The sequence below is a fragment of the Urocitellus parryii genome, chromosome 5 (genome assembly GCF_045843805.1).
Source record: "Urocitellus parryii isolate mUroPar1 chromosome 5, mUroPar1.hap1, whole genome shotgun sequence".
Taxonomy (NCBI): Eukaryota; Metazoa; Chordata; class Mammalia; order Rodentia; family Sciuridae; genus Urocitellus; species Urocitellus parryii.
In genome coordinates, this window is record NC_135535.1 from 202,814,324 (window position 1) to 202,827,967 (window position 13,644).

Consider the following 13,644-nt stretch of genomic DNA (forward strand, 5'->3'; position numbering starts at 1 on the left):
GGCTGTTCATTCTCCTTGAATGGTGCTAGCATCTGTGCTGAAAATCATTCAGCAATAGTATCTGGGTTATTTCTGGCCTCTTGGTTTTATATCATTGGTCTATGCCTGTGCTCATGGCAGTACCACAAAGTTGATAGTTTTTAGTGTAGTGTATGTTTAGTATAGAGTATTAATTTTTAAAGCTTTGATTAGATTTTAGATTTGGAAAACTTGAGTAAAGAGATTATTTCTTTGTAAGTGCTAGATTTATAACACACTTTTTTTCTCTACTTTTTTTTCGTGCATTATTGTACATATTGGTTGTTTTTATGTATTTATTCATGCACACAGTCAGTATAATTTGGCCAGTGTCATTTCCTGATGTTTCCCCTTTTCTTTCCCTCCTCCTTCCCTAGGGTTCCTTTCCTCTACTCTGCTGATCTCCCTTTGATTTTTCATGAGATCCCTTCCCCTACATCTTTTTTTTTCTTTTTCCTCTCTGCGGACTCCCTCCCCCCCTGGGGCTTACTTAGCTCATATGTTACAAGAGAAACATATGACCCTTGACCTTCTGAGTTTGACTTATTTCACTCACCATAATGTTTTCACATCCCATCTATTTTCCTGAAATGACATAATTTCATTTGTGTGTGTGTCTGTGTGGTGCTGGGGATTGAACCCAGGGACATGTACATGTGAGGCAAGCGCTCTACTATATCCCCAGCCCTCCTTTTTTTTTTTTTTTTTTTAATGGCTGAATAAAACTTTATTAGCTGGGGTGTAGCTATTGTGGGTAAAGCATGCTAGCCCAGCATGTATAAGGCCCTGGGTTTGGTCCCCAGCACCACCAAAAAGAAAAAAACAAAAACCTTCCATTGATAACACACATTTAATGGACAACTTTATTTGAAACTTTTTGATGTGTTTCACCATTTCTCTACATATAAAATAATGATATATCAGACTGCATTGTTATTGAATCTTCTGTTGTCTTACAAATTTAAATAGTCTAGTTAATTTACCTTGAGCCTTTAAATGAAGAACTAATTATACAAATTCAGTCTGCCAAAAGGTATAGTGTTGCTGGCTCTGCCAGTATAGGAACAGCTATCTGCAGAGTGGACTAAGCTTCATGTCAGGAAGATCATACATCTATAGTTTTTAGATCAAAAATGGTTGGAAACATCACTGTTTACCCAGATCCTGGTTTACAACAAAAGTTTCAATACTTTAGAACCAGAATATGTTATACTTCTTAAGTTTCTTTTAACCAGTACCTCCTCTTTTTCTCTCTCCCCCTTTTTTTTTTTTTCCCCTGTGGTAATTTATTTGCTTAAGAAACTGGGTAGTCTGTCTTTTAGTTTCCCAGCCTGGCTTTGGATTGGATCTCAGTGTTGCTGATTGGATCCCTGTGGTGCAATTTAATATGTTCCTGTGTGTTCTGAATTTCTGTCTTTGGTAGTGGGATATAAAGGGACCGAGTAATTCAGATTTAGATAAAACATTTTTTGTTGTTATTACATGTTCACTTCATAGAGTTTTAGAGAGATAGGGTAGTGTAGAGTTTAAGAAAGGAGCTCTGGAGTCCAGGAATCTGGGTTTGAGTTTTGATTCTTTTCCTACTAGTTCTGTAATCCAGGGCAGTTACTTACTGTCAATGTTGACGTGTTTATTTGTGAAATGGATTGGTGATGCCTATGCTTAGGGTTGTTATGAAGATTAAGATAATGCATAGAAAGGAACATTGCACAGAACCTATAATAGAGTAAGTGGTCTATAAACATTAGCTATTATTACTGTTGTCTTACAAATTTAAATATTCTAAGACAATCCAAAAGGTAGATTTTCTTGCTAGGAAATTAAAATTTGGAAAGCTAATTTTTGACTCACTTGAGTTTATTTTAGGGTAAAAGTAAGTAACTTATTCAGCTAAGGGGTACACAGCTCTTCTTTGTCCCTATCAATGTGAACATAAATTTATTTTCTAAAGTGATGTATTTTCATGCTTTACATGTTGGCATAAATTCTTATTAACTAGTTTCGCCTAACATTGAGAAGAGTAAACGACTGCATCATAGCACAGATTTAATCTTGCTTCCTATTGCAAAATTCTTTTCTTTTTTCTAGGGAGCTTACTGTTAATGTTTTTATTTTACAGGGTAATGTTCAAGCCCAGAAATGCCTTATGTGGATCGTCAGAATCGAATCTGTGGTTTTCTAGACATTGAAGAAAATGAAAACAGTGGGAAATTTCTTCGAAGGTACTTCATACTGGATACCAGAGAAGATAGTTTTGTATGGTACATGGATAATCCACAGGTTTGTAAAATCCAAAGATTACCTTTAAAAAGCATAGTAAAGTTCATTTATTACATGATTTGACATGCTCTATAGGCTTTAGGATTTGTCTTTTTCGGTAATATTATGTTTATTATTACACTCTCTGTCTTATCTGTACCCATGACCCTTATTGTCTTGTTTGAGTTTCAGAAGGTAAAACTACATCATTTGATAAAAATTGTGTGTGTGTGTGTTTGTATGTGTATATCCTTCTTGGGAGAGAAGTGTTACCTCCAGTGGAATTTTTTTTTTAATCTTGCTATTTATTTAAAAAGTTAAAGTTACATATTCTAGTTTAATAGTTACTTTCCTGGAAATTTCTGTCCTTTAAGCATATGTGTAATTTAAAATTTAAATCAGCAATATTTATCAATCTTTTAAAAACAAATTTTTGTAGTTGTAGATGGACAGAATGTCTTTATTTATTTGTTGGTTTTTATGTGCTGCCTCACGCATGCTAGGCAAGCACTCTGCCACTGAGCTATAGCCCCAGCCCTTTATCAATCTTAATACATCAAAATGATATATGTTCCAGAAACTTGGAAGGCTAAGCAGGAGGATTGCAAATTCAAAGCCAGCCTCTGTAACTTAATGAGGCCCTAAGCAACTTAGCGAGATCCTATCCTAAAATAAAAAATAAAATGGACTGGGGATGTGACTCAGTGATTAAGTGCCCCCTGAGTTCAATCCTGGGACCAGAAAGAAGAAAAACAACAACAACAACAAAACAATAATCCCTGTTACCAAAAATACAGGTATAATAATAAATATGTACAGAGTTTTAAATTTAGGTTTGTATACATTCAAATAATTTAATATAAAATTCTGTGAACCAAAATTACTGCATAATTGTGACCTAAAAGAGGACTCAGTCTATCTGTGGCACTGAGTAGGAACCACATCTGGGTTTAGGCTTCTGCAAATATGTTTTCAGCTTGTATACCTACCTTGTTTATGTTCAAATCTTAACTACCACAAATGCTTTTCCACCTATCTAAAATCTTATTCCTTTGAAAAAATAGTATGTATAGATGAGTTATAAAACCCTTTTTAACTCTGAATGTTAAAAGGGATATACATAGTTCTGGTAGAAAATTTTTAACTCATTTGGTTGAGATGTTGTATGTAGGATAGGGATGATGATGATGATGATGATAATGATGATGATAATTATTATTATTATTATTTTAATGTGGTGCTGAGGATTGAACCCAGTGCCTCACACATGCTAGGCAAGCACTCTAACACTGAGCCCCAGCCTCAGCCCAAACTATTACTTCTTTTTTTTTTTTTTAGTTGCTCATGACAATACAATGATCATGACATATCGTACATTTGATTCAAATGGGGTATGGAGGATATACAATCAATCAACAATTACATGAAAAAATGCTCACCATCTCTAGCTATCAGAGAAATGCAAATTAAAACCACTCTAAGATATCATCTCACTCCAGTAAGAATGGCAGCCATTATGAAGTCAAACAATACAAGTGCTGGCGAGGATGTGGGGAAATAGGTACACTTGTACATTGCTGGTGGGACTGCAAATTGGTTCAGCCAATTTGGAAAGCAGAATGGAGATTCCTTGGAAAGCTGGGAATGAACCACCATTTGACCCAGCTATTCCCCTTCTCGGACTATATCCAAAAGACCTAAAAAGAGCATACTATAGAGATACAGCTACATCAATGTTCATAGCATCACAATTCACAATAACTAGACTGTGGAACCAACCTAGATGCCCTTCAATAGATGAATGGATAAAAAAAAAATGTGGCATTTATATACAATGGAATATTACTCAGCACTAAAAAAAAACAAAATCATATATAGTTCTTTTATAGTGTAAGACTTGACTGTCAGTTATTGTAATGCCATATGTGAACTGAAATATATTTAAATTTTATTGTTGCTTTGCAAGTCATAGGGATAAAGATCACAAATTAAAAATTAGGATCCCAGTTTCAAGATATGTGAGAGACTTAAAAATAGAAATCATCTGTGAGTAATTTAAAAATTTTTTTGTGGGACTCTATTTCAAATAAAACTTGATACAAAAGTTAAAAACAGAAATGTATGCTACAAGAAAATATATGCAAAGCAGGAGTGAATCCCTAGCAAATGTCTTGCCCAGTGGGTTTTAGATATTTGAAACACACATTACTAAAAAGTAATTATATTTGAGACAGTGTTTATTATTTTTTTCTGTGAGTCAAAATCTAGTTTATTGCATCATCTAACCATTAATCTCACTTTTGCCCTCCAGTTTTATGTTATCTAAGTTTTAAGTCTTTATTTATAGGCAGCCTTTTACTTTTAATTCACTTGATATTTTTTGAGTAGTGACTTTGTATTAGACATATTTTGCTGGGAACTGTTTGCTACTACTATCTTTGCAGAGCTTATTGACACCCTGTTTTATTGCCTTACCTCTGGGTGTAACCACCTTTCTTGGGAGTTAGCCACCTGATGTGTATTACCTTATTTACCTAGCTAGAGTCAGTGGGAGGAACAATAGGTCAGCAAAAATCAAAAGTTCATCTTTGCTTTTTTTAAAAAAAAAAAGTGTAGATCAGATTCCTCCCTTTTAGGACCGCAATTCTTTATCTGGGGCATGGTCCCCTCATAAACTTCTTTTCCCCAGGTAGAAACTGAGAACTCCTTGACTCCCTATAATTGCTGCTTGCCAGATTTCAGCTCCTGGTTCTTCTCCAGAGCCATCACATAGTTTATTTAGCCTGTGTTCTCTCCCCGAAAGACCTCTCTCTTTGCAAGGTCTGTGCAACTTATATGTGGTAACATCAAGATTAACCTAGAGGGGCTGGGGATGTGGCTCAGGCGGTGGCGTGCTCGCCTGGCATGCGTGCGGCCCGGGTTCGATCCTCAGCACCACATACCAACAAAGATGTTGTGTCCGCCGAGAACTAAAAATAAATAAATATTAAAAAAAAAAAAAAGATTAACCTAGAATGTTGGATATGATTTTGGTCAAGAGGTGATAACAAGTAGTTTATTCCAGGGCTCAGAGTGCTGTGGACAAAGTAGTCAAGGCAAGAGGACCCATGGCACATTTGGACAATAGTTTATCTCTTTGGCAGTGGGGGGTATCTATTGAGGGATTCAGCAGGGTCTTTGTCACATGAATTTTTGGGAATGAGGGTGTTACTGGGGACTGAGCCCAGGGCCTTGTGCATGCTAACCACAGGTTCTACCTCTGTGCTACATACCCAGGCTCTCACGTCAACTTTTTTGTTTCTCTTGTAATTAGTTCAGTGATTTTTCTGGCTATTTGCAGAATTTAATTTTTTTAAAATTCTTATTAATTTTTTGTCTTCTTTCCAGCTTATGAGAATCCTTAAAATCTTGACCTGCTATTAATAACATTTTGTGTCACCTAAATGTAATGATTAAGACATAATTTTTTGCATGACCAATGTGATTCTGCAACCTGTACACTCAGAAAAATGAGAAATTATACCCCATCTGATTCAAATGTATGATATGTCAAGGTCATTGAACTGTCATGTGTAACTAATTTAAAAAAAAAAGACATAATTTTTTTATGGAAACTTTAGCAAAACATCTTGTTAAGATTATTACATTAGTTAAATCTTATTAAATTCCAGTTTTTAGTCATTTTGAATTACTGAAAAATGTCAATTTCAAATGATTCAGTCTCGGGGCTGGAGATGTGGCTCAGCGGTAGCGCGCTCGCCTGGCATGCGTGCGGCCCAGGTTCGATCCTCAGCACCACATACAAACAAAGATGTTGTGTCTGCCGATAACTAAAAAATAAAATATTAAAATTAAAAAAAAAAAAACAAATGATTCAGTCTCATTGTTTTTGTGGAAGTGCAAGACGTGGTTATACTGATTGTAATAACTCTGGTAAAGAAAATCTGTTGGATGCAACTGTCTTTAGAGAGCCAATTCCTCTCTTAAGTGCTCCCACTAATCATTGGTTTAAAAAAATCAATGCTAATGTATTACTAGGTATCAGTTGGGGGCTTTCTGTGTTCTGTTGTGGATGTTGATAATAGTGGAGAATTAAATAATGAAGTAACTGTGCTAGGAAGTGAATTTGAAGAAACTTTAAAAAGTATTTGGCAAAATGAGTTTAGGAGCTCGTAACTAACAAATGGCTTGTCTTCCTTTGTATCTTAGATGTCTTATTAGTTTATTATTTCTTTTTCATTGTCAAGTAACACATTTTGAAACCTGTTTTTTTTTTCCTATTTGAACTTTACAACAGTCCTTCTAGTCCACAGATGTATTTTTAAATATTCCACTGATATTTCCCTCTACTGTGCTACTGTTTCTTCAGTGATCCTACGTTTCATACTTTGATTTCTCACTTTCTTACCCAAAGGCTTAGAGCTCTGTCCAGTGAGTTAAAACAATAGACTTATGGAAGATTTAAAACAAAAAAAGTTATTTTGAATTAAAGGGTAACTGTTTAAAAAAAATTCACTTTAATATGAGTGATTCTTGAAGACATACATTTCCTTATCCAAAATTTTTTTTAAAAAACAACCTAAGCATAAAATATTAGAATACGACTAAATTTTTAAAAACTTAACATTAAAAACTATAATTTTGTTTTATATACATATTTATTGATTTATATTTGAAAGTTTGGACATCATATACAGTTCAAAGCAGAACATAATGCAGTTTTACTCTACATAGTAGAGTAAATATTTTGAAAAGACTGTGCCTATCAACAATAACCAGCTCAAGTTTGGGAACCTTAACACTGAAATGTCTAAGCTTCCAATAAGCTTATCTGATGAAGGTACTTCCTAACTATTCATTGGAATAAGCTGTAGATTTGTTTTTTAATTATTTTTTAGTTGTAGTTGGACACACTACCTTTATTTTATTGTATTTATTTATTTTTATGTGGTGCTGAGGATTGAACTCAGGGCCTCGCACATGTGAGGTTCGAGCGCTCTACCACTGAGCCAAAACCCAGCCCCTTTAGATTTTTTTCTTAATGTGCATTATTATAAAGTCAGGAGAAAAGTTGATCCTGTTTCATTTTTAGCAGAGATGGTTTTCAAAGTTAAGATTTAGTTTTACTTTTAAAATCTTATATCATTCTTTTCATTTGTATTCTTCATTACTTTTCCCCAGGTTCGTTTTTTTTAGTTTTGCTACCTCCATCTTCCTCTTTTATAAACTACCTAGTTATTATATTTCACGGTGCATTGATTAAAGCATAATTTTGATTATGTATCTGCTCACCAGCCTTCTTCATTGGTTTCAACACTATAAATTCATTTATCCTCATTTGTCTCAACATTCCCTACGTATGATTTAGGGAGAATCAATATTTTGAAAAAAAGTCATCCATATAGTTTAAATGTGGTATGACAAACACTAAGCCATTTAAATGAGAGAAAAATCCAGCATTTTTTTTTCAAGAGATACATTTGGATAAAGAAGTTTTAATAAAACAGTAATATGTGTAGTTTTCTAAAATTTCTTACAGTTTTATTTGTTTATGTTTTCAATGTCTTATCCTTTTTTGTGCTTTTTAAGCTAATGAAAAAGAACTTTAGTTTGACTACAATGATAAAAACAGACTTTCAGTTATAGACTACATTCAAATGGAACAGAGTAGTTGCCACTTTATTATCCAAGTTTCTATCTTAGTATCAAACCTTGTGATACATACCAGAGAAAAGCTGATTTCTAAAATGTGATCTTAACAACTCTTAATTTCTTACCTTTAGAATATATGAAACATTATTATAAATAAATGTATAATGTTGGCTATTAATTATATATTAATAATTTGTTTCTAGAACCTTCCTTCTGGATCATCACGTGTCGGAGCCATTAAACTTACCTATATTTCAAAGGTAATCTTTATACTTTGTTTTACTTTCATGTGTGAACTAAAATTCCTCCTAGTGCAAGTGTGAACAAAAGCAGCAGTTTCTATTTCATTTAAAGGGTATATCACGCTGAAAACAGTACCTGATTACTACAGGTAGGAAGATCCTTAAATTGACAAAATTGGGAAGAAAATAAATTCAATCTTCAGGATGTGATGAATTGTAGAAGTTAATACTAATGTTTGTGGTCAGATACTTGAACATCAGAATGAGAAAAATCAGTTAACTATTTTGAGAAGATCTGGAGAAGAGTTTTCTAAATGTGTGGTTGTTTTTTGTTGTTATTTTGTTTTCTTGTAGTGCTAGGGAGCTCAAGGGTGCTCTATCATATCCAGAGCCTTTTTAAAATTTTATTTTGAGGCAGGGCCTCGCTACGTTGCTGAATCTGGCCTGGGACTTGAGATCTTCCTGCCTCAATAGCCACCGTATCTAGCTCCTTTGTCTTTTTAATTTTGTTTTAATCATTACTTTATTGCAAGATGATGGAAATAATTTTAAATTTAAATTGTAACTTGGTAATCTTTCACCAGGCAATATGTTTTAATAAAAGCAAACCACTTTTTAAAAAGCAATCAAAGAACAACTCAAAATGCAGAATAATGATGAGAAATATTTGGCCAACAGATTTAGCTGTCTCACTAAAAGAAACTTGAAATTTTCTTTTTTAGAAAAGGTAAACTGTAATTTCAGTAGATAGCAGTAGAGAAAGATTTTGTCATGTAGAATAGTTTTCATTTACCCAGTCAGTTGTGTATAGCTGTCTCAACTGAGACAGATACATTTACATAACCGGCTTTGCTTGAGCCTTCTTTCAAGCAGCTGGAGATCTGTAATGCACTTGGCAGTCGCTTCATTTTCCCGCTGTGCAGAGATGCTCTGTACACAAGCTTCTCCACCCAGTTTATCATGTGTTCCTGTTCCTTTCGATGCATCATATTCTGCACAGAGATATGATAATCCAGGCAATTCTTTACCTCTCTCCAAGGCCATAGCAATGTTATTCCCCTGGACATCAAAAAGATAGTGATGCTTCTGAACCAGTGCCTGCTTTGACTTCTCCAACTCAATTGGAAAATTCTCCTGGATATGTTTGATGGAAGCCTTCTTCACCTCTTCTAGTTGGGCAATTTTTTGCTCATTATCAATAAATATTCCAGTAGAGGCACCATATTTTTTAATTACATAGACGAGTAACCCCACTATTGATATGGGAGAGAAGGTCTCTGGGGTAATAATCACATCTATTTCTCTGGATATAAAATAGAAGATAAGCCCAGTTCCAAGCATGGAGGGTCCTGTTACTCCAGTTTTAGGATAAAGAAACTAGAAGAATTCCTCAGGGATCAGCCCAAGACGAACTTTTCCTCCATATCCAGGAAGAGGTGGTAGAGGGGCAAGATGTGACTGCCTGGTATGAAAGATCCTCATTGCCTGCAGTATCCCGGTCCTAGGAAGGTTGCATTTCTGAGACAGGGCCGCTTTGGCGGCAGCAAAAAGTACCACCAGGAGACCATGGTCAGCAAATATCCAGGTAGCAGGCTTAGTGTCCCTGTGATTCCGACCAGAGACCGTAGGGGCCCCAAGGGCTCCTTTGTTTTTGATATTATGTTTATGTTTTATTTTGAGGAAAATGTGGACTATCTTCACGTTGAAAGGATGATTTTTTTTTTCCTTCTTTTTACTTTGTTTCTGCTAGTTTCTGTTTTCTTTTTTATTTGTTTTTCTGGTGCTCTTATAGTACTATTTTTCTATTATTTTCAAAAATTGAGATTTTATATTGATCAGATAGCTGTTTTCCTTTTCTTTAATTAGTGTTTTAGAAAGAGACATGGAGGTACTAGTCGTGTGATTGTTTTGTTTTACACAAAAGTCATAAGAAGTTTGTTGGTAAAGTATGAGATGGGAAAGGTATCACACAGTGCTGTTAAATAATGTACACTGATACACATACTGTGATTATTGGCAAAGATGGATCATTTCAATAGAATATTGATTATAGATGGGCCTCTGTTCAGAAGACAGATACTTTTTTAAATAAAAGACTTCATCAGTATTACAATAAAGCTATTCATTCTCATTGAAAAAACATATTTTTCTTAAAAAATATTTTTTAATTGTAAATGGATCTTTTATTCTATTTATTTATTCATTTGTATGCGGTGCTGAGGATCAGACCCAGGGCCTCACACATGCCAGACAAGTGCTCTACCACTGAGCCACAACTCCAGCCCGACAAAACATATTTATTAGCCCTCAGACAACAAAGAGGTTGAGGCAGAAGGATCACAAGTTCAAAGCCAGCCTCAGCAAAAATGAGGTGCTGAGCAACTCAATGAGACCCTGTGTTTAAATAACATACAAAATAGAGGGATGTGGCTCAGTGGTTGAGTGCCCCTGAGTTCAATCCCTGGTACTAAAATAATAATATTAATAACAACAACAACAGTAACAACAACCTCTTCTCTGTGCAGTTCTGACTTTCTGTCTGTCCTACAGCTTACTGAAGTTTGAGATTTATAGTTTGTACTCTAGTTTAGACATTTCAACTTATTTACCCAGAATTTATTCCCGGAACAAAGTTCAGTGTGACGCAGCTGTGAATTTGTAGTTGGGATCAAAATTCCTTTTGAAGGTACAAAATAGATGCCACAATTATGAGTTCTTCCTCTCGGCAGCAGCATAGCGATAGTCATGTATGGGATTCTGAGAGCTTCTTATTTGGGGATAGCAGCAACCAGGGGTAGCTAGTTGCTTCACTTTCTAAAAGGAACCTTGTGCTACATTTAAGTAAGTAGCCCCATTACCCTCTATTCTCCTGTAAAAGTGGGGATTAAGTACCTTGTTAATTTCTCATAGCATATTAATGCCTTCTGGATTTGGGGACCTCAAATACACAGTCTTCCCCTTGCCCACCCCCATTTCACTTAGAGTTCACAGCTGATTTTGAAACATGACATTTGAGAACAATTCAGAGCTTATAGATTATTCATTGAGGGAGTTTTAAAGATGATGTTAAATGAAAAATATTTATGTGTGTGACAAAGCCTACTGGTTTACTTTCAACTTCTTCATATTTCCTTCAGAGAAAAAAACAAGGTTTTTCAAAGAAAAAATGCAAGTACCATTTGTTTAAACATTACATGTGAAACTCAGATTCTATACTTAATTTGCTGCTGTTTTTCAGTTGCCTTTGAAGTTTAATTTCAGATTTATATGATAAGTGTTCATCATTGTTGGGAAAGTATACATGTGAGAGTTTATATGATATTTGAGTTTGGTTAGAGTAGTGTTGAAGAATTGAATAACGCATCTCTCTTTTTCTTGTTAGGTTAGCGATGCAACTAAGCTAAGGCCAAAGGCTGAGTTCTGTTTTGGTAAGTAGCCATATTTTCTGTTAGTTACTTTAAATTAGATTGATATAATTAATTCCATCAGAGTAAAAGAAAACAGTCACAGAAAACACAGAGAGTAAACCTGTGGCTTAAAGAGTTATTTTAAGACAAATTTCTTTGCAATCACCATCCAGGTAAGTCAATAAAACTTTGTCCCAATCCCCAAACCCAAAGCTTCTTTCTGTGCCCTATCCTAGTCACAGCCTCCTCCCTGCACCCATGTGTTACTGTTATCTTGACGTTTATAATTTTCACCTTCAGTGAGATTTTAGGTAATTTTTAACTTTATACCTAGTATTATTTTATATTATTAAACACGTAAATAATGAAAAAGATTTGGTCTTGAGTTTGTCAGTCAGGAGAAATTTATAGTTTGGAGGCAGGAGTAGTTGAGGTTACTAGATTGCCTTGTTGAGCAGATATTTGGTGACTACCTGGTTTGTGGCAGACACTGTGCTTACATTGGGATGATGAGGTGAACAGGAGCAGTTGCTGCCTCTAAGGCTCTCAGAGGCTGGTTGTCTCACATATAGACACAATGTTAGGTTATTATCATTACATTTATCAAAATACATAAAGTGGGGTATAGTCTATTAAAGGAAGAACCAAGAAAGAGCTCCACACCTTCATGGGGGACCTCAGGAGTCAGGGGAACCACACTGGATGAAGTGCTGAGTTTGAGGCCAAGGAAACTCCTGATCATCCTTTACATTGGGGAGAAAGGTAGGAGGACCACATGGGCAGAGGTGTGCCAGGTAGAATATGGTGTGTGGGGGCTGAGCACTTGGTGAAGCTGGGGACAGTCGTGAGAGGCTAGAGTAAAAAGGCAGGCATAAGTCTGCATGGGGTGGGTTGACAAGTGACCACATATAAATAAATAAAATAAAGTCATTGTGTCCATGTACAACTAAAGAAAAATATTTTTTTAAATAATAAGATTTTTTTAAAAAAAAAAAAAAAAAGGAAAAAAGGAAGAGAGAGATGGAAGCAACCCATAGGTGAAGTAGCTTGGTTTGGGAGAACCTTGATGCATATTGGTTCAGTCGCATTTAAATTGCTGTACTTAAGGGCCTGAATTACCATGGTACCAATGGGAGAAAGAGGAAGGTTGGAAAAACATTTGAAGTCCCCAAAACTTGGATGCTGGGTGTACGGGAGCTGAAGGGAAGAGAGAAATAGCAAGGAAGTTTATGTTAAGAACCGAGGGAGCCAGGCATTGTGGCGCACGACTGTAATCCCAGCAACTTGGGAGGCTAAGACAGGAGGATCACAAGCAAAGCCAGCCTCAGCAACGACAAGAAGCTAAGCAACTCAGTGAGACTCTGTCTCTAAATAAAATTGAAAATAGGGGGCTGGGGATGTGGCTCAAGCGGTAGAGCGCTTGCGTGCAGCCGGGGTTCGATCCTCAGCACCACATACAAACAAAGATGTTGTGTCCGCCGAAAACTAAAAAATAAATATTAAAAATATTCTCTCTCTCTTTCTCTCTCTCTCTCTCTCTCTCTCTCTCCTCTCTCTATCTTTAAAAAAAAAAAAAGAAAATAGGGCTGGGGATGTGCCTTAGTGGTTGAGTGCCCCTGAGTTTAATTCCTAGTACCCCAAAAAAGAAAAGAAAAAAAAAAGGAATTGAGGAGAGCTGATGCGACAAGGCAAAATGTTTGGTAGGAGGTTGAAGGGGTGAGGGAACTTTCAAGTGGAAATCTTCTGGTGGCAATAACTGATAACTGGCTAAAACTGGAAGATTTAAGAATGGAGAAGGTCTAGGGGTAAGCACCACCAAAAAACCAACCAACCAACCATGAATGGAGAACTGGAGAGGGAGATGGTTGAAGCTGGGAGAATTAATATTCTCTCAGAGAATATCCTAGTGGACACTAGTAGTGGGAGAGACAGAAATTAGGAATGGTCAGCTGACATAAAGAGAGACTATTTACATTGTTTAAAAAAAGTTACTTTGGGAGGCAGAGTTAATGTTACAATTCTTTGCTCTCTCTTACTTGCAACGGGCAACTTTCTTTGGCAGGCCA

At 35.7% G+C, this 13,644-nt stretch overlaps 1 protein-coding gene and 1 pseudogene across 4 annotated transcripts in view; one reads left to right on the top strand and one right to left on the bottom strand.

Moving 5' to 3' along the window:
• Window positions 1-13,644, top strand: part of Plekha1 (pleckstrin homology domain containing A1) — a 59,017-nt gene that overhangs the window by 17,076 nt on the left and 28,297 nt on the right. For 3 of the 4 annotated variants that reach the window (XM_026384254.2, XM_026384256.2, XM_026384257.2), the window contains exons 2-4: window positions 2,138-2,298; window positions 8,133-8,189; window positions 11,554-11,599. In XM_026384254.2, the coding sequence (XP_026240039.1) occupies window positions 2,158-2,298; window positions 8,133-8,189; window positions 11,554-11,599 (244 nt within the window). In that variant the 5' untranslated portion in view covers window positions 2,138-2,157. The remainder of the gene's footprint in view (window positions 1-2,137; window positions 2,299-8,132; window positions 8,190-11,553; window positions 11,600-13,644) is intronic. The other variant, XM_077798445.1, reaches the window with a different exon arrangement.
• On the bottom strand, window positions 9,007-9,739 carry LOC113179541 (ATP synthase peripheral stalk subunit b, mitochondrial pseudogene; annotated as a pseudogene).